The sequence below is a fragment of the Colobus angolensis genome, unplaced genomic scaffold, assembly GCF_000951035.1.
Source record: "Colobus angolensis palliatus isolate OR3802 unplaced genomic scaffold, Cang.pa_1.0 Scaffold6, whole genome shotgun sequence".
NCBI classification, from domain to species: domain Eukaryota; kingdom Metazoa; phylum Chordata; class Mammalia; order Primates; family Cercopithecidae; genus Colobus; species Colobus angolensis.
In genome coordinates, this window is record NW_012119598.1 from 5,912,319 (window position 1) to 5,940,148 (window position 27,830).

Here is a 27,830-nt window from a genome sequence, read left to right on the forward strand (position 1 = left end):
CTCTCCAAAAATGAAAAAATAAAGAATCTTAAATTTTAGAATAGCAGTGAAGTTGTAGCTTCTTTCATTTAGGCATATGTTTGCTTTATTGTTTTAAAAATATTGTGAGCCTAGACTTTTAGTAGTCAGCTTTCATTACAGATTGATGTTGCTATTTTATAAATGTTCAAATTTTTTGTCTGTAAGACTGAGTTGGCAGAATCATGGAATGGAATTAAAGTTTAAAAATTCACCTGCTTGGAGAATACGCGTTGGTTCCCATGCATTAGAATCTATCTGGGAAGAAAGCCTTTTCTTCTTCTTCTTTCCTTTGAGCCATGGTCATTGTTAACCCCATCCACACAGTGGCCAGGCATCCTGAAACTGCGGAAAGGCACCTCATTCACATACCCTTGCCATGCCCTGGTGTATTTCTTCTGGGTGTGTTGCCATGAGCTGTTCTTGTAGAGGTGTGTGAGCTTGTCCCCGATCGTGTTTGCCGTGTTTGTGATGTCCGCTGTATTGCCTCTTGGGGGAGATGTGAAGTGGGAAGGTGACCGGAGCCCAGGCCCATCTGATGAACTAGAAGGGTGAGTGGGTCTATATCACAGAACACAGACAGTGCTGTGTGCTTCCTTCGTGCTCACACTGAATGTTAACAACTGTTTCAGGATTCTCAGCTGTTTCTTCTGAAATCTGAAGAAAAGTGCGTTGTTCGTTTTTGTGGGTTTTTTTTTTTTCTTTTTTCTTTTTTCTTTTTTTGAGACAGAGTCTCTGTCATCCAAGCTGAAGTGCAGTGGCACGATCTTAGTTCACTGCAACCTCCGCCTCCTGGGTTCAAGCGATTTTCAAGCTTCAGCCTCCCGTGTAGCTGGGATTATAGGCGTGCACCACCACACCTGGCTACTTTTTTATATGTTGTATTTTTAGTAGAGATAGGTTTTCACCATGTTAGCCAGGCTGGTCTCGAACTACTGACTTCAGGTGATTCACCCACTTTGGACACCCAAAGTGCTGGGATTACAGGTGTGAGCCACCGTGCCTGGCCGCCTTGTTCTATTTCAGGCATTTCGGAAGCACTATTTAGTTTTGGGTTCTTGCTGTTGGTTGGTTTATTAAGTAATTTTGCTAGCTTCTGAAAAACATCTTGGTAAACCTACCTAGTTGCCATCAACCTGGATTAAATTTAGATTAATAATAGCAATAATAATGGTGATAATGGTAACAATAGAGATAATAGTAGCAGTGTGAAACACCGTGCTAAGCACGTTGACAAGGAGTTTTTTTCTTTTGACCTGCATCTATGATACGGGTGTTACAATCTCTGTTTTTCACATGATGGAACCTAGACCCAGAGAAATAAAGTGCCACGTAAAAGTCACAGGGCTGATCAGTATTTGAGGCAGTTGGAGCCCCCCAGTCTGACTTCTACGGCCATACCAGAAGTTAGCTTTTTGATAAGATACAAAGAAATCTTATTAGTAATATTTCAGAGACTGTGAGGCCTACAAAAGCCACGATGTCATCCCCCCCAAAAAACGAAACAAAACAAAACAAAAAACCCCCCCGGGGCAGGCGCAATGGCTCACGCCTGTAGTCCCAGCTACTTAGGAGGCTGAGGCAGGAGGATTGCTTAAGCCCAGGAGTCCAAGGCTGCAGGGAGACGTGATTGTGCTACTGTACTCCAACCTGGGCAGTAGACTGAGATCCTGTCTCTTTTAAAAGAAAAAAAAAAAGACCTCTCTCTAGGTGCTGCCTCTGACTCTTTCCTTTACCTTCTCTCCCCGTTCTGTGCCTCCTGGTAGCTAGCTTGTGGTAAAGCCTCCATTTACTACATCATATCCAATTACATTCTGAGTAGCAAAGACCATTTAAAAACTTAAGGTTCACTCTTTCTACAGCTAGTGACGAATGGAAACTGCCTCTACAGGCCTCTGAAATATTCAGCAACTCTTTTTATATTTGTGTTTATGGTCTAGGCTTTTCACCTTTTATTATTATTATTATTGGATTCCTTTGTTCTTGAAAAGCATAATTAAAAATTAGAACACACTATTTCCTTGTGGCAGTGTGTTATTACAGCTGCTTTAGTTTCAGGTTTTTTTCCTGTCCAAATGTGGTTTATTATTTTCTGCTAACATTTCAATTGTGCCAGCATCCTAAGGCTATTGTAAGAGAGGTTATCATTTTAGAATTAGAAAGAAAGAAATAAAATAAGCCTTTAGACTCTTTTTATGCTTGTGGATTTTGTTGTCATTTTTAATATTTCCCAAGTGTTTTCTGTATATTTTGTACTGTGCTTGGTAGATCATTTCTTTCAGAGTAACTAAGATGGGGATTTAGGATTTCTAACTTTTAAATTTCTCTTTCTGTCCTTGAATTTACAACCTTTCTTTGGCACAGTTTCTTTGCTAAACGTTGGCATTTCCCTTTCTAAAGGATTGGCCTCGTAGCATGGTTTAGATTAATTAGTGTGAAGGAGAGATGGATTGGGACCCTCTGTTTTTGACAAGGTATGTCGCCATGGGGGAGTCATGTCTTGTCTTTGCTTGTTGAAAGACCTGTGGTGGTCATTGAAATGCACCTCCCAGCCTCCCCTCCAAGGGTCCAGGCTGATGGGATTGCAGATCGCCTCCAGCTGTCAGATTCTTGGGGAATTGCCTTAGCTGCAGGGAGCCTCCTTGCCCAAAGACATGCCCTTCCCAGGGCAGCCCATATCGGAAGACTGAATGTGGCAAGAATACAAAGGCCCTCCATGGGCCATTCTAATGGGCCATCTGCTCCAGACCTCTGGCAAGGTAAAGGCTTCCCTGGCCTGATTGTAGTTCGTTAACTTCTCCCTCTGCCCAGTTTGCTGCCACTGTCTTCCATCCACAGGTGTTGATTCCCTCCGAATAACTTGCTTGCCAGCCCAGCCTGCATAGGGACCTCTATATGGTCGCATCCAGCAGAAATGTTCTAGGGCCCTGTGTTGTGAGTGACGTCCTGGTCAGGAGTGAAATCGCTTGATCATGGTAATAAGGAATCATGTCTTCCATATCTTTTCATATTTTTTAATCCATGACGCTCTGTTAGTATAAATGAAGTGAAAGGGATTGACCGTAAGAATTAGGTTTATAATTAATTGTTAGTGCTACATTCTTCCTAAATGGAATCACATCAAAAATTTTAAGTGTGTATCACTTTAATAATTTTTAAATCAGCTCTTTTGGGCTGGCTGGTGTTGCCTGGCTTGGGGAGTGTTATCCTTGGCAGAGTACCCCTTGACAGTCAAGTAGCCAAGGCAGTTGTTGCATTCAAGCCATTTTGACTTGTCTGTACTCACTGTAGCTTAGATGTAGTCTAGAGCAGGTTGCTCTTTCCGATAAAAACGGGCCAACACCTTCAACCTCTGAGACTTGGGATCATTAACTATGAAAAGTGAAATGGCTCGCTTTAAGCCAGTGGAGGGACTCAGTGGAAATAAGACATCACCCTAGGAATCAGGTGGAGAGAGGCCTAAGACCCACTTTTCCTTAGATGTCTAGTGAATGGGGTAAATGTATACTAGGGCTGATCTTTCGGGGCTAAGGAATTGGTACAAGGGAACCTCTTTAGAGAAAGGTTGAGATAGCAATGATTGAGCTGAACTATGATACTTTTAAGGAGCCCAGAAATCTTCCTGATTCTATGGCAGTTGGGCAGAGGATAACAGAGAGGTTCACTAATCTAGGGAAATAATACATTGAAATTGTTTGGGGTTTCATGTTAATTAAAATAAAATTATTGGATCTTAAGATACAGAGAAAAAGGCACTGAAAATTTTAGGGCTACTGTAATGAAAACCATCAGTGTGCCTGCAACTACACCCATTGCAAACTATTTTTACTGCTACTAATAACTCTCAGGTGATTGGTATACAGGTGACCTAGAAATCATTAAGATTTAGGGGGACAGGGAAGATTCTCTTTCTACTCTTTAGGTTTATAGAAAGCTCAATTTCTTGATTGATTTCAGCCACTTCTCTTCTGGCCTCTCTTCTAGCTTTACTGAGGAATTGATCATCAGTATAAAGTTAGTTATCGGAACTCTGTTATCAACCACTTTAACTCCTTCACTCCTTTGACTTGCACTAGACACTCCATGAAAGCCTAGGCTTGAATCGGTGCCCAAATCTCTTTGTGCTTCCCGCTCCTGTAGCGGCTCAGATTTGCCACCTTAGCCAAGTCAAGGTTGGTGGCTTTCTTCTTTCTTATTTTTGGTCAGCTCACTGTACAAATTCCTCTTTTCTGTTATTCTACACCATTTTTTCAGTCTCTGTTTTTCTAGTCTTTGTCAGAGTAAAAGCTGTATTTTACTGAGAAAATCTAGGTGACTGGGTGTGGATTTTGTGCTTAGCTGGACTGCTGATTACCAGCCCATCAGTTTCTCTAGAATTTTGTTTCATCAGCTTTAAATATATTCTAAACTATGTCATCTCACGATAAAACAAACAGCTACCATTATTTGACTATCCATCTTTCTCTGGAAACTTACTGTCCTTTCAGCTACAGTTTATGAAATATACCTTCCAATTACTGCCTAACACAGGCAATGGTGGTTAGTTCATTCTAATGGTTTCTGTTGAGGTCACAATTGGTTTCCAAATTATAAAATTCAGTAGATGGGGGAAACACTTATGCTGAATCTTTCTGCATACTCTTTTATTTATTGAATTATAGTGGGCTTCCAATAAGCTAAAGTGTACCATTTGATAACTTTTGACATAATTATACACACACTAAAACATCACCACAATCAAGATATACTCATCACCCCAAAACATTTCCTTCTGCTCCTTCACTGTCCCTCTACCACCTCTTCTGCCCACTCTCCCTACCCACCAGGCCTGGGTAACTAGTGATCTGCTTTCTGTTACTGTAGGTTGGTTAGCATTTTCTAGATTTACGTTCAGTGAAATCCTATTGTATGTATTCTCTCTGGCTTCTTTCACGCAGCATAATTATTTTGAGATTCATGCATTTTGTAGCGTGTTATCAACACTTCATTCCTTTTTGTTACTAAGTAGGGGGTTACATGGTGTTGATATTTTACAATATGTTTATTCATCCACCTCTTGTTGGCTATTTGGGTTGTTTCCAGGTTTTGGCTATTACAAATGAAGCTTCTAGAAATATTTGTGGACACGTCTTTATATGGACATAGCTTTTATTTTTCTTGAGTAAATAGCTACAAATGGAATGTCTGCATGGTAGGTCTATGACTATTTTTTTGCGTTTTTGAGACAGAGTCTTGCTGTGTCGCCCAGACTGGAGTGCAGCAGCACGATCTCAGCTCGCTGCAGCCTCTGCCTCCTGGGTTCAAGCAATTCTCTGCCTCAGCCCCACAAGGAGCTGAGATTACAGGTGCCCGCTAGCACGCCTGGGTAATTTTTTTTGTATTTTTAGTAGAGATGGGGTTTCACCAACTTGGTCAGGCTGGTCTGGATCTCCTGACCTCATGATCCACCTGCCTTGGCCTCCCAAAATGCTGAGATTACAGGCATGAGCCACCGCACCTGGCCATGACTAACTTTTAAAGAAACTGTCAAACTGTTCAACTGGTTGTACCATGTTACATTTCCGCTAGCAGTGCCTAGGAGTGGAAGTTGCTCCTCATCTTTGCTGGCACTTATTACAGTCATTGTAATTTTAGCCATTCTGATAGGAGTGTAGTAGTATCTGATTATGATTTTAATTTGTCTTTTCTTTTCTTTTCTTTTGAGACAGAGTCTTGCTCTCTCGCCAAGGCTGGAGTGCAGTGGTGCGATCTCAGTTCACTGCAACCTCCACCTCCTGGGTTCAAGCAGTTCTCTCCCACCTCAGCCTCCCAAGTAGCTGGGATTACAGGTGCACGCCACCATGCCTGGGTAATTTTTGCATTTTTAGTAAAGACAGGGTTTCACCATGTTAGCCAGGCTGGCCTAGAACTCCTGACCTCAGGTGATTCACCCACCTCGGCCTCTCAAAGTGTTGGGATTACAGGCATGAGCCACCGCTCCCTGCCTAATTTGTATTTTCTTAGTCGATAATGATGCTGAATATTATGTACTTATTTGCATTCATATGACTATTTGGCAAAGTATTCAAATATTTTGTCCATTTGTTTTCTTTCTTTCTTTCTTTCTTTTTTTTGATCTTGCTCTTTTGCCCAAGCTGAAGTGAAGTGGCATGATCTTAGCTCACTGCATCCTTGACCTCCCAGGTCAAGTGATCCTCTCACTTAAGCCTCCCAAGTAGCTGGGATTATAGGCACTCATCACAATGCCAGCTAATTTTGTTCATATTTTGTAAAGATAGGGTCTCACTATATTGTCCAGGCTGGCCTTGAACTCTTGGGCTCAAGCAGTCTGCCCAGATTGGCCTCCCAAAGTGCTAGGATTAGAGGTGTGAGCTACTGCACCTGACCCTATTATCTTTTTATTGATTTTGAAACTTGTGAATTTTGGATATGATTCTTTTGTGGGATGTGGGATTTGCAGTATTTTTACTCAGCCTTTTTATTAGTGTTGTCCCTCAAAGAGCAGAAGTTCCTTAACTTTGATGAAACCCAGTTAACCCATTTTTTTCTCTTATGGATTATGCTTTTGGTATTGTTTCTCAGACATCTTTCCTAACCCAAGGTCACAAAGATTTTTCTACTATGTTTTCTTGTAGAAGTTTTATAGTTTCGTTTTATATTTAGATTTATGATTCCTTTGAAGAATTTTATGGACGATCTGAGGTACGGATTGAAATTTTGTTTTGCATGTTGATATCCAGTTGTTCCAGCATCATTTGTTGAAATGACCTTTCCTTCTGCACTACAAAGTCTTTGTACCATTGTCTGGAATCAATTAACCGTATATGTCTGGGGCTATTTCTGGACTCTCTATTCTGTTCCATGCATCTATTATTTGTCTCTCTTGACCCAATACTTCACTGTCTTTATCTCAGTAGCTTTCTAATAAGTCTTGAAATCGGTTGAATTCTTATAGCTTTGTTCTTTTTTCAAAGTGATTTTAATTAGATTGTTTGCATTTGATGTTATTGTTGATGTAGTTGGATTTAAATGATCATTTTGCTGTTTGTTTTCTATGAGTAACATTTTGTTTCTTTGTTCTCTTACTTTGTTTGGATTAATTATATTTTTTATTACTCCATTTTATTTCCTTTGTCTTATGCGTTGTAACTTTTTGTTTTGTTATTGTAGCAGTTGCTTTAGGGTTTACAGTTATACAGTCTCACTTTGAGTGTTGTTATGCCACTCCTGTATAGGGTAAGAGCAGCAGACTTCCCTTTTTCCCATCTTGGCCTTTGTGCTGTCACATATTGTAATTCTTATGTATGCTATCAACTCCTAAATATGTTATGATTATTTGTGCTTTGAGTAGTTGATCAGCCTTTAAAGAGATTTACATAATAAGAAAAGCCTTTATCTCTGCTAGGTCCTTACCATCTTCAGTGTTCTTCGTCGGGGTTCCCAACCGATTTTTCCTTCTGCACAACCGAGGGCCTGCTTCTGCTAGTGATGAATTCTTTTGCATTTGTATGTCCGATAAAGGCTTCATCTTGCCTTTATTTTTGAGATATTTTCACAGGAAAGGAATTCTAGATGAATAGTTTTTTTAGTTTTATTTATTTATTTTTGAGATTGAGTCTTGCTCTGTCACTCAGGCTGGAGTACAATGGCGTGATCATGGCCCACTGCAGCCCCCAAGTCCTGGGCTCAAAGGATCCTCTTACTTCAGCCTCCTGAAGAGCTGGGACTACAGTGTGCACCACCACACCCTGATAACTTTTAAAATTAAAAAAAAAAAAATTATAGAGAGATGGGGTCTCACCATGTTGTCCAGAATGGTTTTGAACACCTGGCCTCAAGTGATTCTCCTTCCTCTGCCTCCCAGAGTGCTTGGGTTACAGGTGTGAGCCACTGTGCCCCGGCCCTTTTCGTTTTTTAGAGATGTTATTCCTATCTCTTCTCACTTGCACTGTTTCCTGTGAGAAATCTGCTCTCAATTTTGCTTTTGTCTTTGTTTTTCTGTACATAATGTGTCTCTTCTTTCTGACTGGTTTTACAATGTTTTTTTGGTCACTGATTTTAGGCAGTTTGGTTTTGATGTACATTGTTAAAGTTTTCTTCAGATTTCTTATGTTTGGAATTGGTTGAGCTTCTTGGATTTATATTTTATTATTTCTTCAGATATTTTCTGTCACTCTCCTCCTTTAGGTACTCCACTTGCCATGTGTATGTGGGCACTTAAAACTTTTCCACCACTGGTGCTCTGTTCATTTTTCTTTCAGTGATTTTTTTTCTTCTGTATTGCATTTTGGATAATTAATATTGCTTTATCTTCAAATATACCAATATTTCTTCTACAGTGTCTGATTTTCTGCTAACTCCATCCTGTGTATTTTTCATTTCATTCATTTGCTTCAGTTTGGGTATTTTTAATATCATCCCTGTTTCAACTTAAAACGTTTAGTCTTTCCTCTAGCTTTTTGAACACAGCTAATATTATTATAATACATATTTTAACACATTTTTTTCTTACTAATTCTGATATCTGTCATTCCTTGGTGAATTGCTTTTGATTTTTCTGTTCTTTATGTATTTTGTTTCTATTTTGCATGCCTGGTAATTTACTGTAGGATATTGCCAAACATCATTAATTTTACCTTCTGATGCATTGGATATTTTTTACCTTCCTAATATCCATGAGCTTTGTTCTGGGATTACTTAGAAACACTTTGATCCTTTTAGGTCTTCTTTTTAAGCCTTATTAGGCAGGACCAGTATAGAGTTTAGTCTGGGGATAGTTTTGCCCAATACCTATGCCAGACCTGTCTTAGCTCTGTAACTGATAACCCGTGAATTACGAGGCTTTTCCGCTTGGCTGTTGAGAACTGGCACTATTCCTGGTCCTGTGTGAGCTCCATCTTTATTCCCTCTAATCCTTTTGTGTGGTTTGTTCCCTGACCGCAGGTAGATTTTTCAACACACATGATCAGTGTTCAGTTGAATACTGAAGGGGTTCCTCTGCAGATCTCCAGAGTTCTCTGCACAGCTCTCTTCTCTCCTTTACTCTGCCCTGAGAATTCTAGCTATCCTGACTTGTCCAGACTCCCAGCTCTGTCTCCTCAAATCAAAGAGACTGTTGAGCTCTCCCGTGCTCTCCTTCCTTCCTGGAGCAATGTCAGGTCTCGCCCCTCCGGGGGTCTGTGTCCTTGGTCACCTGGTGTCCCATGTTTTGAGTGGTGTTATTTTATATATTTGTCTGTTTTTTATTTTGTTTTATTTTTTAGTTTTTCATATGGAGGGGTAAAACTGGTTTATTATTCTGTCCTGTCCAGATGTGGAAGTTTCTCTTTTTCGTTTGAATCGTTTGGCTACTCCTTCTGGACCTTCCTTCCTGCAATTTTTATTACATCTCATTCCCCTCTTCGCCTCCATTCTATTCTTACCTCTCTGTCATCACTTACTCTGTGTGCCTTTTTTGGTCTTCTTTTCTGATGCAGCTTAATGTTTGTGACAGGAACTCTTTGAAAGGGTGGCTAGTGTTTTCCTTCTCAGAGAAGGATTTGACTGGGAGATGGATACAGTCCTGAAGATGCATTTTTAGATCTGGTTTACAAAACCAGAATTTTTTGAATTTTATTTTCTAGAACACATCAGTGAGTTATGCTTTCATGTATCTCTTATTATATCTAAAATACACTTATTTTAAAGTTTCAGATTGTTTCATAAAAATAATCTCATCTGAGGTAAGTTAATGTTTGATTATTTGTTTTGCTGTCTGTATTACTTAGCATTAGATTTATCCATGTATTTTAGAATTTTGGGTTGCAGGGTCATATTCAGAGGAAGGTTTTTTGTTCTTTACCCTTTCTCTGTTTTCTTTCTTCCTGTCCTTCTCCCCCTATCCCCCGTCTCTTGCTTTTCACCCTATAAGTGGTTTTGCAGATGATTCCACCCAATTCTCTAGGCTTGAAATCCAGAATGAGATTTCCTAGGGGTCCATCAGATGTCTAGCACCCGTACAACGAGGGGATGGAGCTGATTCTATGCCCAAGACTTGGATCACTAATCTTACAGCTCCTTAGGGCTACAGCCCCATGCTGCATTTGGGTGACAGTATTTGACTTCCTTCTGGCACCATCATGGAGCTTATCCCATCCCAGCGTCTGACTTGAAGCTTTTTGCCTCCCTTCTGCCACAAGCCCGCAGTGTGCCATCCTGCAGGAGGCAGGCTCCTGGTTCTTCTTGGTTGTGGATCCCAAGCCCAGCAGGCTCACTTTATCCTCTCTTCCTGTTTTGTTTCTGGCCTGTGGAGGTTTACATTTTGTATTAGTCTGTTTTCATACTGCTGATAGAGACATACCCGAGACTGGAAAGAAAAACAGGTTTAATAGAGTTACAGTTCCACCTGGCTGATGAGGCCTTACAATCGTGGCGGAAGGTGAAAGACACATCTCATATGGCAGCAGACAAGAGAGGAGAGCTTGTGCAGGGAAACTCCCATTTTTAAAACCATCATATCTCGTGAGACTTATTCACTATAACAAGAACAGCACAGGAAAGACCCACCCCCATGATTCAGTTACCTCCCACTGGGCGCCTCCCACAACACGTGGGAATTCAAGATGAGATTTGGGTGGGGACACGGCCAAGCGGTCTCATTCCATCCCTGTCCCTCCCAAATCTCAGGTCCTCACATTTCAAAACCAGTCATGCCTTCTCAACAGTCCCCCAAAGTCTTAACTCATTTCAGCGTTAACTCAAAAGTTCAGAGTCTCAAATCTCATCCGAGACAGGGCAAGTCGTTTTTGTCTATGACCCTGTAAAATGAAAAGCAAGTTAGTTACTTCTTAGACACAATGGGAGTACTGATACTGCATAAATACAGGCTTTCCAAATGGGAGAAGTTGGCCAAAACAAAGGAGTTACAGGCCCCATGCGAGTGTGAAATCCAGTGGGGCAGTCAAATCTTAAAGCTCCAAAATGATCTCCTTTGACTCCATGTCTCACATACAGGTCAGGCTGATGCAAGAGGTGTGTTCCCGTGGTTTTGGGCAGCTCTGCTCCTGTGGCTTTGCAGGGTACAGCCTCCTTCCTAGCTGCTTCCATGGGCTGGTGTTGAGTGTCTGTGGCTTTTCCAAGTGCCTGGTGCAAGCTATTGTGGATCTACCATTCTGGGGTCTGGAGGACAGCGTCCCTCTTCTCACAGCTCCACTAAGTGGTGCCCCAGTAGGGACTCTGTGTGGGGGCGCCTACCCCATGTTTCCCTTCTGCACTGCCCTAGCAGAGGTTCTCCATGAGGACCCTGCCCCTACAGCAAACTTCTGCCTGGGCATCCAGGCATTTCCATGCATCTTCTGAAATCTAGGTGGAGGTTCCGAAACCTCAATTCTTGACTTCCATGTACTCGCAGGCTCAACACCACATAGACACTGCTAAGGTTTGAGGCCTGCACCCTCTGAAGTCATGGCCCAAGCTCTGTGTTGACCCCAGTAATGACTGGGGCGCAGGGGACCAAGTCCCTAGGCACACAGCATGGGGATCCTGGGCCTGGCCCATGAAACCACTTTTTGCTACTAGGCCTCCAGGCCTGTGATGAGAAGAGCTGCCACAAATACCTCTGACATGTCCCGGAGACATTTTCCTCATTGTCTTGGGGATGAACATTCTGCAGCCAGCTTGAATTTCTTCTCAGAAAATGGGATTTTCTTTTCTATCGCATTGTCAGGCTGCAGATTTTCCAACTTTTTATGCTCTGCTTTCCTTATAAAGCCAAATGCCTTTAACAGCACCCAAGTCACCTCTTGAATGCTTTGCTGCTTAGATATTTCTTCTGCCAGATACCCTAAATCACGTCTCCCAAGTTCAAAGTTACATAAATCTCTAGAACAGAGACAAAATGCCGCCAGTCCCTTTGCTGAAACATAACAAGAGTTGCCTTTGCTCCAGTTCCCGACAAGTTCCTCATCTCCATCTGAGACCACCTCAGCCTGGACTTCATTGTCCATATCACTCTCAGCTTTTGGTCAAAGCCATTCAACAAGTCCCTAGGGAATTTCAAACTTTCCCACATTTTTCTGTTTTCTTCTGAGCCCTCCAAACTATTCCAGCCTCTTCCTTTTACAGTTTCAAAGTCACTTCCACATTTTTGGATGTGTTTTCAGCAGTGCCACACTCTGCTGGCACCAGTTTACTGTATTAGTTTGTTTTCACACTGCGGATGAAAACATACCTGAGACTGGGAGGAAAAACAGGCTTAATGGACTCCCAGTTTCACATGGCTGGGGAGGCCTGACAGTCACGGTGGAAGGTGAAAGGCACATCTCACACGGTGGCAGATAAGAGAAGAGAACGTGTGCAGGGAAATTCCTGTTTTTAAACCCATCAGATCTCATGAGACGTATTCAGTATCAGGAGACCAACATGGGAAAACCTGCCCCCGTGACTCAGTGACCTCCCGCTGGGTCCCTCCCACAACACGTGGGAATTCAAGATGAGATTTGGGTGGGGACACAGCCAAGCCGTGTCGCCTTTTATCTTTCAACTTAGGCTCTGCCGGTTACGTTCTCTCTCTCTCTAAATCATACATGTCACTGTTGTGTGTTCGGAGAACAAGGACACAGACCGCGCCTTCTTGGTCTCATGAGTGTGCTTTGTGTTGGAAGCTGAGTTGATGTGGTGTTGCACTGTCTGCTCCAGTGGAGGGCAGCATGGGGCTGTGCTGTCCCACACACCTGGTTCCGATCCTGGCATTTACTCTCTTCTGTAAACCGGGATTAGATATGTAAGCTGTCGCAGTCACATTTCCCTCATCTGCAAAGTGGGAATGAGAGTAATGATTGTGCAGTGCCAACCTCACATCAGCGTAAGTATGAAGTGAGAGGTGGCATGGGAAATGTTTAGCACAGTGCCCAGCGCATAGTAAATGAACAGTAAATGTCAGTTACTCAGGAACACAATTTAGAAATGTTTATTTTTTCATATTTTATTAAAAAGTGAGATATTTCAGATTATGAGCTGAATTTCATGACATTCAGTGAAAAAAAATTACCCACTGAGTGTTTATGAGGTGCCAGGTACTGTGTTAGGTTTTTTACACACTGTTCCATGCTGAATTGTCACAGAAACCCTGTGAGATATTCTTATTTTTGACAAAAGTGAAGCAGCGCGAGGTTAAGTAATGGGCCTGAAGTCACTCAGCTGCAAGTGATAAAGCTGGGATTTGCCTCTAGATCTGTGTTGGCTCTTAGATCCAGGCTGCCCCCCAACCGACCAGCTTTATGGAGGCTGGTGTGTGAGCCTTCTGTCTACAGTGCCTCTCTGTGTAGCCTGCAGGGATCTGAAGATGGTTTCCTTCGAGAATGGATTGATGAGAGGATCGAAGACCAAAGGGCTGTGCTGTGGCTTTCCCTGAGGCTGGGATGCTATTGGACTGTCCCCTCTGCTGCTTGATAGAGAGCAGGGGAGTGGTCACTTAACCTAGTGCCTCTGAACCCATACCCAGATTTCAGAATGAGGGGCCCATTAACTGGTGCCATACTCCATTTCTCATTTCCTCGTGAGGTAGAGAAACAATCGTATCATCTTACGATCCAAGCCCTAGTCGGAAGGATCCCTGTGTAGAGGAGTCCCAGGGAAACAGTGTGGAACTACACTTTCACACACTGGTCTTTCTGCCAAGCAGAAGAATAATAGCTGTGGGACCAGTTACGCCATTGCCAATGGTGGAGGAAATCGCCTGCCTTTTATTTTTCCCCTGTTGCTTTGTGTATGTCTTAGCAAGAGTCGTTGTGGCTGAAACAGTGTTAATATCTTCTGCTGTGTGCTTGGGAGGGTTTTATTACCCTCTCTGAGAGGGAGGAGGTGGTATTTACCATTAACTTTGTAGTAGGAACAGTTTATTCCACTTGGCACTCCGCAGCGCTGGACTCCAGGGTACATGGTTGTGTGGACACATAGGATATATATGGCGCTCTTAAAGAGTCACAGTGGTGGCATTGCCAGGTTTGTAAGGCCCTAGGTAGAGATGAAGTGTAAGTCACGAATGACTTCATGCTGCGTGTGAGGTGGGCTTTGGAAACAGAATCAGTGTTTGTATTCCCACATGGATGCTTCAGGCTTTAAAAGGGCCTCCTCTTCCTATTATTGCCAGCCACGTTTACTGAGTCCAGAAGACATTCTTTTCTCCTCTTAGGGGAGAGACGAGATGCAAACAGAAAGGGTGAGGAAGGCAGCCCTGGGAATCTTGTCTGTGGGTTTTCAACTGTTGCTTTATCTAAGTGGGAGCTATGTAAGAGGGTCGAGCTGGTGGTATTCTTTTATCAGCAAAGCCCTGGATCTTTGTCTGGGACCTACACTCTCATTGTATTCTTCTACCAGTTAGTTCTGTGGCCTTGGCCCCTGAGCTAATGTTAGTGCAAAATATGATACAACACCTATTGAGGGCGCTTTCGCAGTATTTACTAAAATCATAAAAGCCTTTACTCTTCATCTCAACAGGGTATTTAGTCACAGCATTGCTTTCAGTAGCAAAATACTGAATATACTCCAAGTGTATGTCAGTAAGACTTCTTATATGAATGTGGGCCACACGCAGGAATCTTTGGCAGGAGTAAGAAAAGGATTGAGGGCGTGCTCTATGCGTTCATACAGAGAGGTCTCCAGACACATTCAGTGAGAAAAGTGTGGTGCCACATAACGTGCGCACTATGCTGCTTGTTACATAAGAAAGGAGGGAAAATAGGAACAGATGTTTGTACTGGCTTACATCTGGCAGTAAAAAGGAAACCCTGAGAGTTTACTGTAAGGGTCCAGGAGATTGGGGTAAAATGGGAAAGGGAGGTAAGTGAGACTTCTTCGTCATACCCTATTACATAGTGAGGTGGATTCTGTTATAGTATTTTGATTTTGAACCTTTTGAACGTATCACCTATTCAAAACAAAACAATGTATGAAAGAACGCTGTTAGAACACTATTGAAACATCAGGAAAACATGGGCTCTATCGAAAGGTTATGGGTCTTCAACAGAAGCAGAAGAGATGGAATCATCAGGTGTCTTTGACGGTGGCGGCGGTGCGATTTCCCTTGGTTACATTGTGGTTATCGAAGATGATCCCAGCTTTTTAAGAATTTATTTCCAGCCAGAGAGTCCCCTCCTTCCTTTTTCTTTCCACGTTCCTTTCCTTCCTTGTATACACGCTGTATAGCTGTTCAGAAAGTGTGAGTAGCAACACTTATATTAGACCACTATATTCTACTATTTTTGTGTGTGTCAACTGAGGGAAAATCTATTTTAAAAATAATGCCAAACACCAGTGATTAATTGCATATTTGTTTAGTTAATTTAAAAAAATTATTTGCTTTCATGAAGGGTACCCCTGGTATGGTGTAGAAAAATCACTGGTATATGCTCTAGTTTGGGCCAGGGATCTTTCAAAATTTAAATTCTACCACCCGTGGAAGGCAGTTCTGATAGCAAAGTCCCACCTTTAAATATAAACGGTATGGGAAACAACAGAAGAATCTCTTTAATGAGTCAATAAATCAGGGAAATGGAATGTGATGTTTCTTCAGAATGAGATCCATAACAAAGGTGGGATGGGATGGAATGACATCTACTTAAATGTTTACAGTACGTCAGACAGAGTGCTCAGCACCTTCAGGGATTGGAGGGAAGAGACCAAACACACACACACACACACACACACACACACACACACACACACACGCACCCTGCACATGTCCCTGGTTGGTCTTGCCAAAGGTGCCCCATCCCTGTGGCAGGTAGTGTCCTGCCAGAGTTGAGAAAGGCTTAGAATTCTTGCTCTACCTCTTCCATTTGGGCTCATGTCACTGTCCTGAAGGAATTTCTACTGAATTCCAAAGTCCCACTTGAGGGATATTGCTTCTTGACTTTGGGCTCTCCTCGTTCTTGAACAAAGGCAGCATCCTCATCCAGAGGAGAAATTCGAGTCAGTGTCCAGACCTCCAAAGAGGATCGCTGCCTCTTGAGAAAACCTGGGCTCCCACAGGGTCTTTTCTTGAAACCAGTGGGTGGTCTCCCTGGGTGGGACAGCAATCATTCTCCCAGCGTAGAGAAGAGGCGGGCGGGGCTCCATGAGGGCAAGTAAGCTTCCCACAGCTTCACAGGAAGAAAGGTAGAAGGCTGAGGCTTGAACCCAGGTGTGGTTTTTTCCAAAACTGTGCTTTCTTTTATGTGGCTCTAGGCTGAAAATTGAGGTGTATAATTTTTTACAATTGCTGTCATGTCAGAGTTCTGAAGCCATTAAAAAAGCTCTGAGCTTCATCTGTGTGGTTTAGGAAATTATTAAATTCCCCTCCCCCCTCATAAAAAGAAAGAAGGGAATAGAAAAAGAAAAAAAAAACAAAAAACTTGGCATTATTTTCCACTAGATATATAGTTCATATATGCACTTAATTATAGCCCCAATAAGAGGTTAGTCTTATGCAGAATGAATCCATATGATTTGGACATGCTTACTAAAAATTCTCCTCTATTAATATATAACACAAAATACATAATTTTTAGTAAATATTCTGACTTCTAATACTTGACATGTGAAGTAAGTCATACTCAACATAGTTTTGAGCTAGTTATTTGGCTTTTAATTGTATCTTTTAATACAAGAAGCATGTCAAGATGCTTTTTTAGCTAGATATAATAATACCAACAGTAATTTTGAGATCATAGGGTGAAAAACAAGAAGAAAGTGTATTTTGGGGGTTATTTCAAAGTATTCAAGAAATAATTTCACTACCAATGATTTTTTAAAAAATCACTGTTTAATGTATCAATGTAACAATTAATTAATTTATTTATTTGAGACTGAACCTTACTCTGTTGCTCAGGCTGGAGTGCAGTGGCTCAATCTTGGCTCACCGCAACCTCCACCTCCCAGGTTCAAGCAATTTTCATGCCTCAGCCTCCCGAGTAGCTGGTACGACAGGCATGTGCCACCACACCTAAGTAATTTTTGCATTTTTAGTAGAGATGGGGTTTCACCATGTTGGCAAGGCTGGTCTCGAACGCCTGATCTTGAGTAATCTGTCCGCCTCAGCCTCCCAAAGTACTGGGATTACAGGATGAGCCACTGTGCCCAGCCCTCAATGTAACAAATTTAAATTGTTAAAATGTAGAAGAGAATATGGTATATTGGGAAAAAGTTCACATTAATATAATTTACTTTCAAATAATTACTATTTATGTTTGAAGTAGAGACATAGTCTACTCAAAAATAGTGCTTTGCAAATTTTGGCCTTTTTTATTTTTAGTTGACGCACAATTGTACATATTTATGGGGTATAGAATGACATTTTAATACACGTATACAATGTGTGATGATCAAATTAGGGAAATTAGCATATCCATAATGATATTCTCTTCAATAAATGATGCTGGGCAAGTCCTATCTTCCTTATCGTATACAAACCCAACTCAAAATTGTTTAAAGACTTAAATGTAAGACCTGAAACCATAAAACTACTAGAAGAAAACATGGATGAATTGCTTCAGGACATTGGTCTAGGCAAAGGTTTTATGGATAAGACTTCAAAAGCACAGATTTTGACTTTTGTCTATTTATAGGAAAGAGGCAAATCTTAAGAACTGAAGAAGTCCTTAAAGTAGCAGAACAAAGGAAATGAATGGTATATAGATTTGGCATTCTTTGTGGGATTGTATAGATTTTAAAAGGAAACTGAGCAGAGGATCTGAGGGGGTAAAAAGGATTAAAAACTTCCTGATCTCATTAGACACAACTTTTACCAGTCTGTGTTTTCCATTTTAGTTTCTATGGTATTATCAATAGGTTCTGCTCCATTAAACTGTTAGTGTTTATCATCTCGGTGGATTCTGAAAAACATTGGCTAACTTCCCTGCTTTTCTTGCTTTGCTATGTGTAGTTTTCACTGTGGAGCAGTTACTTTCGTTGTTGTCAAAAAAGACGCCTGCAGGATGATTGAGGAGGAAGAAACTGAGGACTGTGGTGGCTGAGATCTTAACCCAAAAAAACAGCAAGAGTTGATAAAACATATTTTATCTTAATAATTTGTTCAACATTACAGAAATTTTCCACCCAAAGCTATAATTGTTTTTTCTTATTATAGAAGTGGTGAAGCAAAAGCCCTTCAGTGAAGGAAGGTTCCTGGAGAAGGAAAGAGCCATCACATCACTTCTCAATTCTGTCCTGGAGTTGTGCTGACGCCATCGGCACCAGCAGCTCTAGTGGGTGTCTGTAAACAGGGACCTGTCTCTGTGGAGACTCAGCTTCCCATGAGACCATATGCAGTAGACATTTAGTTAGGGTTTAATAAACGTTGATTATGGAATAACTTTAATCAACAGTTGTAATTGTTTTTAGTGCTTATTAATGTCTTGAAATGACTTCTTCTTGGACTAGGGGAACCTAAGATATTACAGTTGTGAGAGATGAAGTTGTATAACTGAACTCTTCCGTATTTATTTAGCCTATCCAAAATGATTTTTTTTTAACAGAACCTAAGGGCATACTCAGAAAGTAAACTTGTGTAGAACTTACTTTACCGCTATGTTCCAAGCATTTAGGTAATGTTTAATTACATACAATTAATTACATTTAATTATATGAAATCATGATGTTAACCCTGAGTCCTGTTCCTGCTTTTGGTAAAATTCAGGCCAAATATCAAAAGCCAGGTACACAAAATATATCGTTCCAAACTGTTCTCATAAAATGTTTTTTGCTTATCTGCCAAGAGTTATAAAAAAAGAAAGATAAAAATTATTTTGTCTGTCAGTCCTTCTGCACTCAGCTTACATGTCCCAAGGCGTCACACATTTCCGTTTGTTAGCAGGATTGTCTCTGGTGCGTTTTACAAAAATATTGATAGGGAATTGTTGGTCCTAAAGATGGGCAAGGATACAGGTGTATAAATTCCTTCTTCTCAGAATACAATCCCAAATAAGCAGTAGCTCTGCATGTCCGAGCTTCCACACAGTAAAGTCGACTACTCTGGGGGACCTGGGGACATTTCTCCAATGGCCTGCGACAAGGCCAGCTTTTTTTTTTTTCCCAGTTAGAAAAAGTGTTGATCACAGCAATAAAATAAGTTTATCACAGCAATAAAAAGGAATGAACTGTTGATAGGTGCAACAACATAGGTGAATCTTAAAATAACCATGGTGAAAGAAGCCAGTAAAAAAGGAGTATATTCTGTATGATTTCATTTTTATAAAATTCTAGGAAATGCAAACTCATATATAGCGACAGAAGAAATCAGTGGTTGCCTGCGGGTGTCGGGGGTCGGGAGAAGAGTGGGGCAGTGGGCGGGAGGTAGGATTACAAAGGGGCATGAGAAAACTGGGAGGTGATGGTTATGTTCATTATCTTGATTGTGGTGGCAGTATCATGGGTGCATACGTATGTCAATATTTGTCACACTGTACATTTATATCTGTGCACTTTAATGTTTGTCTATTATACCACAGAGAAAATAAGAAGGGGAAATACTGTATGACTGTTGTAAACAGAAATCAGTTGACACTTGTCATAGACAGCAGGTAAGAAGGAAAATAAATGCAATTAAAACAAAACAAAGAAAAATCTGCCTTCTACTGTGGAATCTGGGGCATAGGAAAGCCCCCTGTGTTTGATAATTACACTCTTGTCTAATATTTGACTCTCAAAATATCTTTGTTGATGGGCAGGAAATTATGTTTTAACTGTCAAGAGCTGGGTTTTGGGGCCAAGTGCCGTGGCTCGTACATGTAATTCCGGCACTTTGGGAATTTGAGTCAGGAGGATTGCTTGAGGCCAGAAATTCAAGACCAGACTGGTCAACACAGCGAGACATCATCTCTAAAGTAAAAAAATTAGAGAAATTAGCTAGGCATGATGATGCGTGCTTGTAGTCCCAGCTACTCAGGGGCCGAGCCAAGAGGATTGCTTGAGCCCTGGAGTTTGCAGTTACAATGAACTATGGTTGTGGTGCCACTGCACTCCAGCCTGGGGGACAGCGTGAGATCCTATCCAACAAAACAAAACAAAACAGAAACAGCAAGAGCAGGGGTTTTGGAGTTGGGCAGAGCAGACCTGGATTTGGCACAGTGGCCCTGTCATCTGCTAGCTGTGGGACTTGGGGCAAAACCGTTGCCTTTTTTTTTTTTTTCCCTGAATCTATGAAATGGGTTGGTAGAAGCATAGTAAGTCTTCAATAGATGGAAGCCATTTTTGTCATTATTTTTCTTTGCTTCACATTGTGATTTACATAAGATTTTTAACATGTAGGTAGTTTGGGGTGAGAACATACAGAATTCTAAATTCACCAGGGGGCATGTCCGTATGACCATGGAGAATCGAGTACTTTAGCAAAGCGTTGCCTAAAAAAAGAAGAGGTCAGCACGGGAAGGGAAGGAGCACAGGGACAGGAACACAGGATTTGTCAAAATGCCCACTTTTTTCTGTGTTCTTCTCAGTGGGCATCAAGTTCCTGGGTGACCCTCTGATACGGTTTCACTGCTTTTGGTGGCCTCTGCTCTTTGCAGGCTTTAATTGTTTTAAATTCATTAGTCTTTTGCCTGGTTAAATAGTAAGGCCATTGCTTACATTTCAGCACTTTTTCTCAAAAGTGCTATATTTATGTTTGCTTATTTAGAAATTCATTCTGGCGTTTAGCATATGTACTTTTTATCATTCATCTGTAGGAAAAATGTTGGACTTTTAAAATGTTTTGCTTAAAATTGACTGATAGATTTGGTTTAATCTGACTTTTTATTAGCTTTATAAACTTAAAAATAATATATATATCTGTGTATACTTATGGAAGTAAAAGTTGATCAGTTTATCTTAAATTGGTCATATTGTTGATATAGACGTTTGGAGGAATATATGGTAAAAATATACTTTTTTAAACTCTGAAATAATGTCATTTTCATATGTAGAAACTAACAGAATTACTTGCTTTCCCATGATCTTGGCCTAGTTTTTTCTTCTGCCAGCTGGTGGCAGGGATTTGACAAGTGATTGATTTGGTTTCAGAGGGTCCTGGAATTACACAAAGTGTTTTTTATATTGGAGAAGACATGCCCAGTTTTTCACAAGTTTTAAGATTTATTGCCTCACCCTAACATGTTGCAAATTAGTTTGTTTGCTATTTATTTTACTCAGATTGTAGTAATTGGTGTCATTAGTGAAAGGGAAAATTCGATCACAAGAGAGGGCAGACAGCTATTTAACACTACTTATTTGTTTCTTTGGTAACTTTTCAGGGCTGGAGATAAGATGGGTAGACTGCTACTTCCCTTTTACACATCCTTCCTTTGAGATGGAGATCAACTTTCATGGAGAATGGCTGGAAGTTCTTGGCTGCGGGGTGATGGAACAACAACTGGTCAATTCAGGTACAAAAGAATCCCACATTTTATTTACACATGCTCTACAGGAACCCTCCCTTCTCAGGCAGCCCCAGTGCACCCTTGCAGGTATTTACATACTTCTGTGGGGACAGCAGCATCATTGGTCTCTCTTCAGATTCCCCTCTAGATTTGTCTTTGATACTAAGCCCTGGAAAAACTTATTTCTCACATATCTATTTGCGAAGGCTCTTTGTCTTTGGAGATCCTCCTTGTCAGCCCTTGGCTGCTGGATTTGTACTTTGTGATTTCGTATTCGTTGATATGTTGCGTTGTAATTGCCCCAAAGGCATTTGCTGCATGTCACAGGAGTGTAGTTTGTCTTTCAGACTATTTAAGAACAAAGACAATGCATAATCCATTTTTGTTCTTACTGCACTTAGTATAGTGTCCCAAATTCAGCAAGTATTTTATAAATGCACTAAAACGCAGTGTAAAAACACATAGGCCCATGATGCTTAATCCATCACCTCCCTCTGCATAGGCAGTGCCACCTGACTGAGAGAAAATGGAAACACAAGGTTGCTGATTGAATTCTACCCATATCTATAGGCATTTCAGAAAGATCTGTCTGGCTCTTTTCTGTCAGACCGTTGCTGTGAGTTCTTTTTTTAAGTCACTATCTGAGTTTAGTATTTTTTTAAGTAACTATCTGAATTTAGCATTTTTAAAAGTCACTATCTGAATTTGATTTTTTAAGTCACTGTCTGAATTTAGTACTTTTTTGAAGTCACTATCTGAATTTAATTTAAAAATATTACAGGCTCATGCCTGTAGTCCCAGCACTTTAGGAGGCTGAGGTGGGTGGATCACCTGGGGTCAGAAGTTCGAGACCAGCCCGGCCAACATGGTGAAACCCTGTCTCTACTAAAAATACAAAAATGAGCCGGTTGTGGTGGTGTGCCTGTAATCACAGCTACTTGGAAGGTTGAAGCATGAGAATCACTTGAACCTGGGAGGCCGAGGTTGCAGTGAGCCAATATTGCTGTACTCCAGCCATCCTGGGCAGAAGAGCAACACTCGGTCTAAAAAAAAAAAAAAAGAAAAATATATATATATAATTTTTTTTTCAGGGTATAAATCCTCTAAGAAAAAAAGGGAAAGTTGGTTTGGACTGGGCATGTGAGGTCACTGCATGAGCAGTGAGGAACTGATGTAGATTGTTCAGGAAACCTTTCTTGTTCTGCTCCCTTAGAAGGACACTTGCTGCTTGGCCTTGGAGGGCAGTTCTGACTCAGGGTTCACCGCCCAGCCTCTTGTAACAGAATGAAGAGGAGTCCTTCTTGGTAGCTAAGAAATGTGAATAGACCATGGGTAAGGACATATATGTGGGGATGGGCTTGGAAAATGAGGATGAGCAGGCAGGGTGCATCAAGTGCAGGAGCTTGTGTTACCTCGGCTGGGAGACTGGAGGCCTGGCCTTCCCTTCTTACTCTTAGGTACTCTCTATCTGCAGAGGCCTGGACTCCACAGGCTCCCAGATTCCTCTTCATCCTGCTGAGGAAGCCTCAGGAGAAAGCCTGGCACGGGGCTGGAGGCTTCGTGGACAGTTTTAAAACAGGTGAAGAGCTGTCCTAGAGGAGAGGGAGCACAGGGGTTCACATCAGGACTTGGGAGGAGCAGTTGTGAGACCTGGGCTTAGGTGTCTGGAAACCTAGAGTTTTTGTCACAACTCTGTTCGTTAACAGCTATGTGTCTTTAGGCAGGGCTCATCACCCCCTGAGCCTGGCCTTCTCATGGTTCAGATGGGTGCAGGGATACACCCTCAGAGTTCCGTTATGGGGATAGATTGAGAGGATTCCTCTAAAGTGCTTAGCAAAGGGTCTGGCACACAGTGAACATTCAATAAAAATTAACTGCTGATGTTGTTATACTTAAAATTTTTCTAATGATTAGAGCCATTTATCAACAGAGGGTCCCCTTAGTAGGAAATATTTGAACAGAAGTTGTTCCTGTGTGTCATAGAAACAATTTCTAACCAAATGTAATTTGTTACCTCTTTGACCTATAGTCATGTCTGTGTCCGTGATTTTATACTGAGTGAGTGATTTTACAGGGAAAAAGAAAAGTAAGAGTAATAAACAGGAAGAAAAGGAAAATCAGCTTAATAGACGTATATGCATCTCAACAGAAAACATACAATACTGGGCGTGAATATGAAATATTTAATCTCTCCTTGAGTAGGAGCTGACTTCAAATACCTCTGTGATGTTTTGATAGTTTTGTTTTTTAGAAAAAGACTTGAATGGCTGCTCGGCTTCCTCCCAGCAGTGCCTGGTGTCAGGAGGCTGGAGCTCATAAAGCAAATCAGGGACGATCAGCTTACACATCAGTTGTCGCTTGGAATTGCACTTCCTTGTACAGTTTCCAATATCCTTGATGGGTTTTTATGAGGTTGATTCACATAGTAATTGGCTGAATATTGTTATCTGAAACAGGTTTCAAAGTCATTATTGCACATTAATGAGGCTGCTGTTCTGCAATTAGATCAGCCGTGTTAGATATTCTTGAATGGAATGATAAAGTGAAAAAGACGCCTAAGTTGTAAATATGTTTCAGAGATTCGCAGTGATGGTAGGATGTGCTTTGAGTTTTGGGGAAACTGTACACATAAAAATTAATTAATTAATTTTTGAGACAGAGTCTCACTCTGTTGCCCAGGCTGGAGTGAAGTGGCATGATCTCAGCCCACTGCAACCTCTGTCCCCCGGCTGGGTTCAAGCCATTCTTGGGCCTCAGCCTCCCGAGTAGCTGAGATGACAGGCACCCTCCAACACACCTGGCTAAGTTTTGTATTTTTAGTAGACATGGGATTTCACCATGTTGGCCAGGCTGGTCTCGAACTCCTGACCTCAGGTGATCCACCCACCTTGGCCTCCCAAAGTGCTAGGATTACAGGCATGAGCCACTGCGCCCAGCCATAACATTTAAGTTAAATATTTCGCAAGAGAGGGATACGAAAGAAATGGAAGAAGAGACAACTTTATAGAAGAGATTCTGTGTAGACTTTGCTATTTGAATTTGAAGTTACTATGACAGAGTTCTGCTCTGTGTTCTCAAATTCGAAGGTGTTTGGATAGCTGTAGTTAAAATTTGTAAACTGCCTGGCAGTCACTAACCACAGACATTTGCAAGTGCAGCTAATTTTCTGTTTTTTGAGTTCATATGGCATGGAGAAAGACCGAATATGTGTACTTTATCCTGCTCGTTCAGTTTTGCTGTTCTTTCTATCTCTTCTTCTGTATTTGCTTCCCTGCTCTTCCTTCGTTTTTCCTCCCCACCCCTGCTCTTCCCCTCTCTTTACTTTTCCTCATTCCCTTCTGATTTTAAAGAGAACTTCCAAGAAACAATATAATTGATGACTCCCCTTTAAAGTTCTTATAGAGAATCAGGTGAGTGCTAAAATAACCAGAAAACAAAGAAGCTGATGGAGCAATGATAGTGGCAGACATCAGTTGAGTCCTTCCTGGATGCCAGCGTCCCATAAAGCATGCTTTATATGCTTTCTTTCATTTAACCTTGCTAACAAGGTTCCAAGGTAGATGCTGTTATAACCCGTGTTTTACAGAACCAGAGAAAGGTAATTCAGATCAAATAGCTAGACAGTGCTAGTGAGACTTGCCAAGTCTTTCTGACAACAGTTAACTAATAAGCTATGCTCCCCAAATAGTAAATTGCATGATTTTGAAGTTGCTAAAAATGCATTTCAAATAAATCATTCTGCCTAACATAGAATGAAGGAACTGAAATAAAATGAAACAAATACATAGCAAACGAAACTTTATTTGTTCTGTAGTTACCTCTATGGAAGGGCTATGCCCCCATGTGTGTTCTCTCCCTGTGGTAGAGTGTGTTTAATTAAAGCATGAAATTAGATTGCTAATTTGAACAGTCAGTAAAAACATTTTATTACACATTTAAGCGACTGTGGCATATATGTGTTTTATGTGTGGAACATGGCTCTTCTAAATGGCTTCTAGCATTTTACTTTATTCTTCTTCCCTAAGTCATAGTGTCTTCACCGTTGCTTTCAGGATCCTTAGACTGAGTGATTGTGATGTGAGTGGTGACCGTTTTCAGGCTGAGTTGGTTGTTTTTCTCTTAGGAAGGTATTTTGAGGACAGTACTGAGTCACGTCCCCAAATACTACACACTTGCCTCCCACTGGGTTGACTCAGGCTGCTGTGTCTTTTCACATAGTAAATGGAGCGCCACGTCCAAAACCATCACTGGGACAGCTATGGGCCGTGATCGTGCCAGGAAGGAATTTACCATTCCTTGCCCCTGTGAAGTTTAGAAGATTTTACGTGGGCCAAGAGGGAGAAGAAGCTTGATAGTTAAAAGTATCTTTTTAAAAATGAAATTTCCTTCCTTACCTTTTTGTCAAAATTTAAAAATTGGCTCTTTTGGGAAAACCTTGTAAACAGGTACATGAACAGTTTCTGGTTTTAAAGGATCATTATTGACTTGCTTATCAAATATTTCTTGAAGTCCTTCTAAGGCTATATCAAAGTGAGTAAGCATTGCTCCTGCTTTTGAAAATATCACAGCACACACAGACGTATAAACAAATGATTACAGTACCATGTGGTAAGTATTCATAACGGGGTACTGTGGGCAGAATGTGTGGGGAAGAGATGGGTTCGAGAAGGTGGTGCCAGGGCTTTCCCTGGTTACATTCAGGATGGAATATTGATGCGATAGGTATTTGAAATGTGCATCCCAGAGTTAGTTAGGTTCTTGTTTGCAAGGAGAGATGTAGTTTCTCTTTGCTTTTCCTATATTAGCATGAATCTGTTTCCAGTCTGCCTCTCTCTCTGGTAGTTGATCTCTCTAGCCTCTACACACGCTTAACATGGTGCAGTGTTGTTGATCTAAGTTGGTGAATCTGTAATAGCATGACCCAAGGCGGTACTAGTAATAAATATGCCATTTATATAATTAGTGTCTTTTGTGTGCAAGGCACTGTGCTGGACAGAGGAAGTTAGGAAAATGGATGAAACATACCTTCTCCCTGTGAAAACTTGTAGTTCTGTGTACTAGGGCAGAGAAGATTATATCATTAGAACATAGTCATGCATGTAAATGCATTTTGTGAGAATGAGCTTTGTGAGATGAGAAAAGTGAACTATGTCTATCAGTTGGATCAGCAGAGGCTTCATAAAGGAGGTGGTCTTTGAATTGGGCCTTAAGTGGTCATTTTCAGATGTGTGACTAGTAATTACTTGGAGGGGTTATTTAAAATGTCTGTTCATAGAGCATCAGAATCTGGAGGTCTGGGATGGAGACCAAGATGTGAATATTAAACAAATACCCTAGATAATTCTTATGAATGGCCCAATTCAGAGCATACTTTGAAAACTCTGTCTATAGCATAGGTTGAATATTTTTCCCAATTTTTTTGGGATATAATTGAAGTGTAATGAGCTGCACATATTTAAAGTATACAATTTGATCAATTATTGACAAATGTTTACACCAGTGAAACCATCACCACAATCAAGATGATAAATGTTTTCATTCCCAGCTGTTTCTCATGCCCTTTTTGTAATCTGTTCTTCCCCTTGTTCCTGTCTTCAGGCAATGACTGATCCACCTGCTGTCATTATGGATTAGTTTGGATTTTCTACTATTTTATATGAATGGAATTGTACAGTGTGTATTCATTATACCTGGCTTCTTTCACTCAGCATATAATGATTTTGAGATTTATCCATGTTGTGTGTAGTGTGTATCAATTTATTCCTTTTTATCTGGAGTAGTGTTTCATTGTAAAATTCTTTGTGTGGACATATATTTCCATTTTCTAGAGGCAAAAAGCCTATGAGTGGAGTGTTCTATAAATGTCAGTTACATCAAGGTAATTGAATAGTGTTGTTTAGCTCTTCTTTCTAGGTTTACTGATTTTTCGGTCTTAGTACTCTATCAATTGCTCAGGAAAGAGTAAAATTTTCTACTATGATTATGGACTTATCTATTTTACCCTTTTATCTGTCAATTTTTCTTTATTTTTTTTGAAGCCATATTATTAGGTACATATATTTTCATAGTAGTTATGTTTCCATGAGGAATTGTTCCTTTTATCATTGTGAAATGTCTTTCTTTATCTCTGGTAATTTTCCTTGGACTCTGTTTCATTTATATTACAATATCCATTCCCGCCTTGTCTTCCTTCTTCCCCAGTTGCCTTTATATTGTTATAGTTACGTATATTACAGCTACATACATTGAAAACCTCACAATTCATTGTTACACTTTTTCCTTTAAACAGTCATATGCATTTTTAAAAACCTTAAGAGGAAAGTAGTTTTCTTTTGTATTTACTTAGCTGTTTACCATTTCTGTCGCTGTTCCTTTATTCCTGAAAATGCCTCCTGTTTCCTTCTGGTAATTATTTTTCCCTTCAATAAGAAAAACTTTCCTTAG

At 40.8% G+C, this 27,830-nt stretch overlaps 1 protein-coding gene across 3 annotated transcripts in view; it reads left to right on the forward strand.

Moving 5' to 3' along the window:
• The window catches only part of FARS2 (phenylalanyl-tRNA synthetase 2, mitochondrial), a 524,099-nt gene that overhangs the window by 158,260 nt on the left and 338,009 nt on the right, over positions 1–27,830 (forward strand). For all 3 annotated transcript variants that reach the window (XM_011962638.1, XM_011962637.1, XM_011962639.1), the window contains one exon: positions 21,261–21,392. In XM_011962638.1, the coding sequence (XP_011818028.1) occupies positions 21,261–21,392 (132 nt within the window). The remainder of the gene's footprint in view (positions 1–21,260; positions 21,393–27,830) is intronic.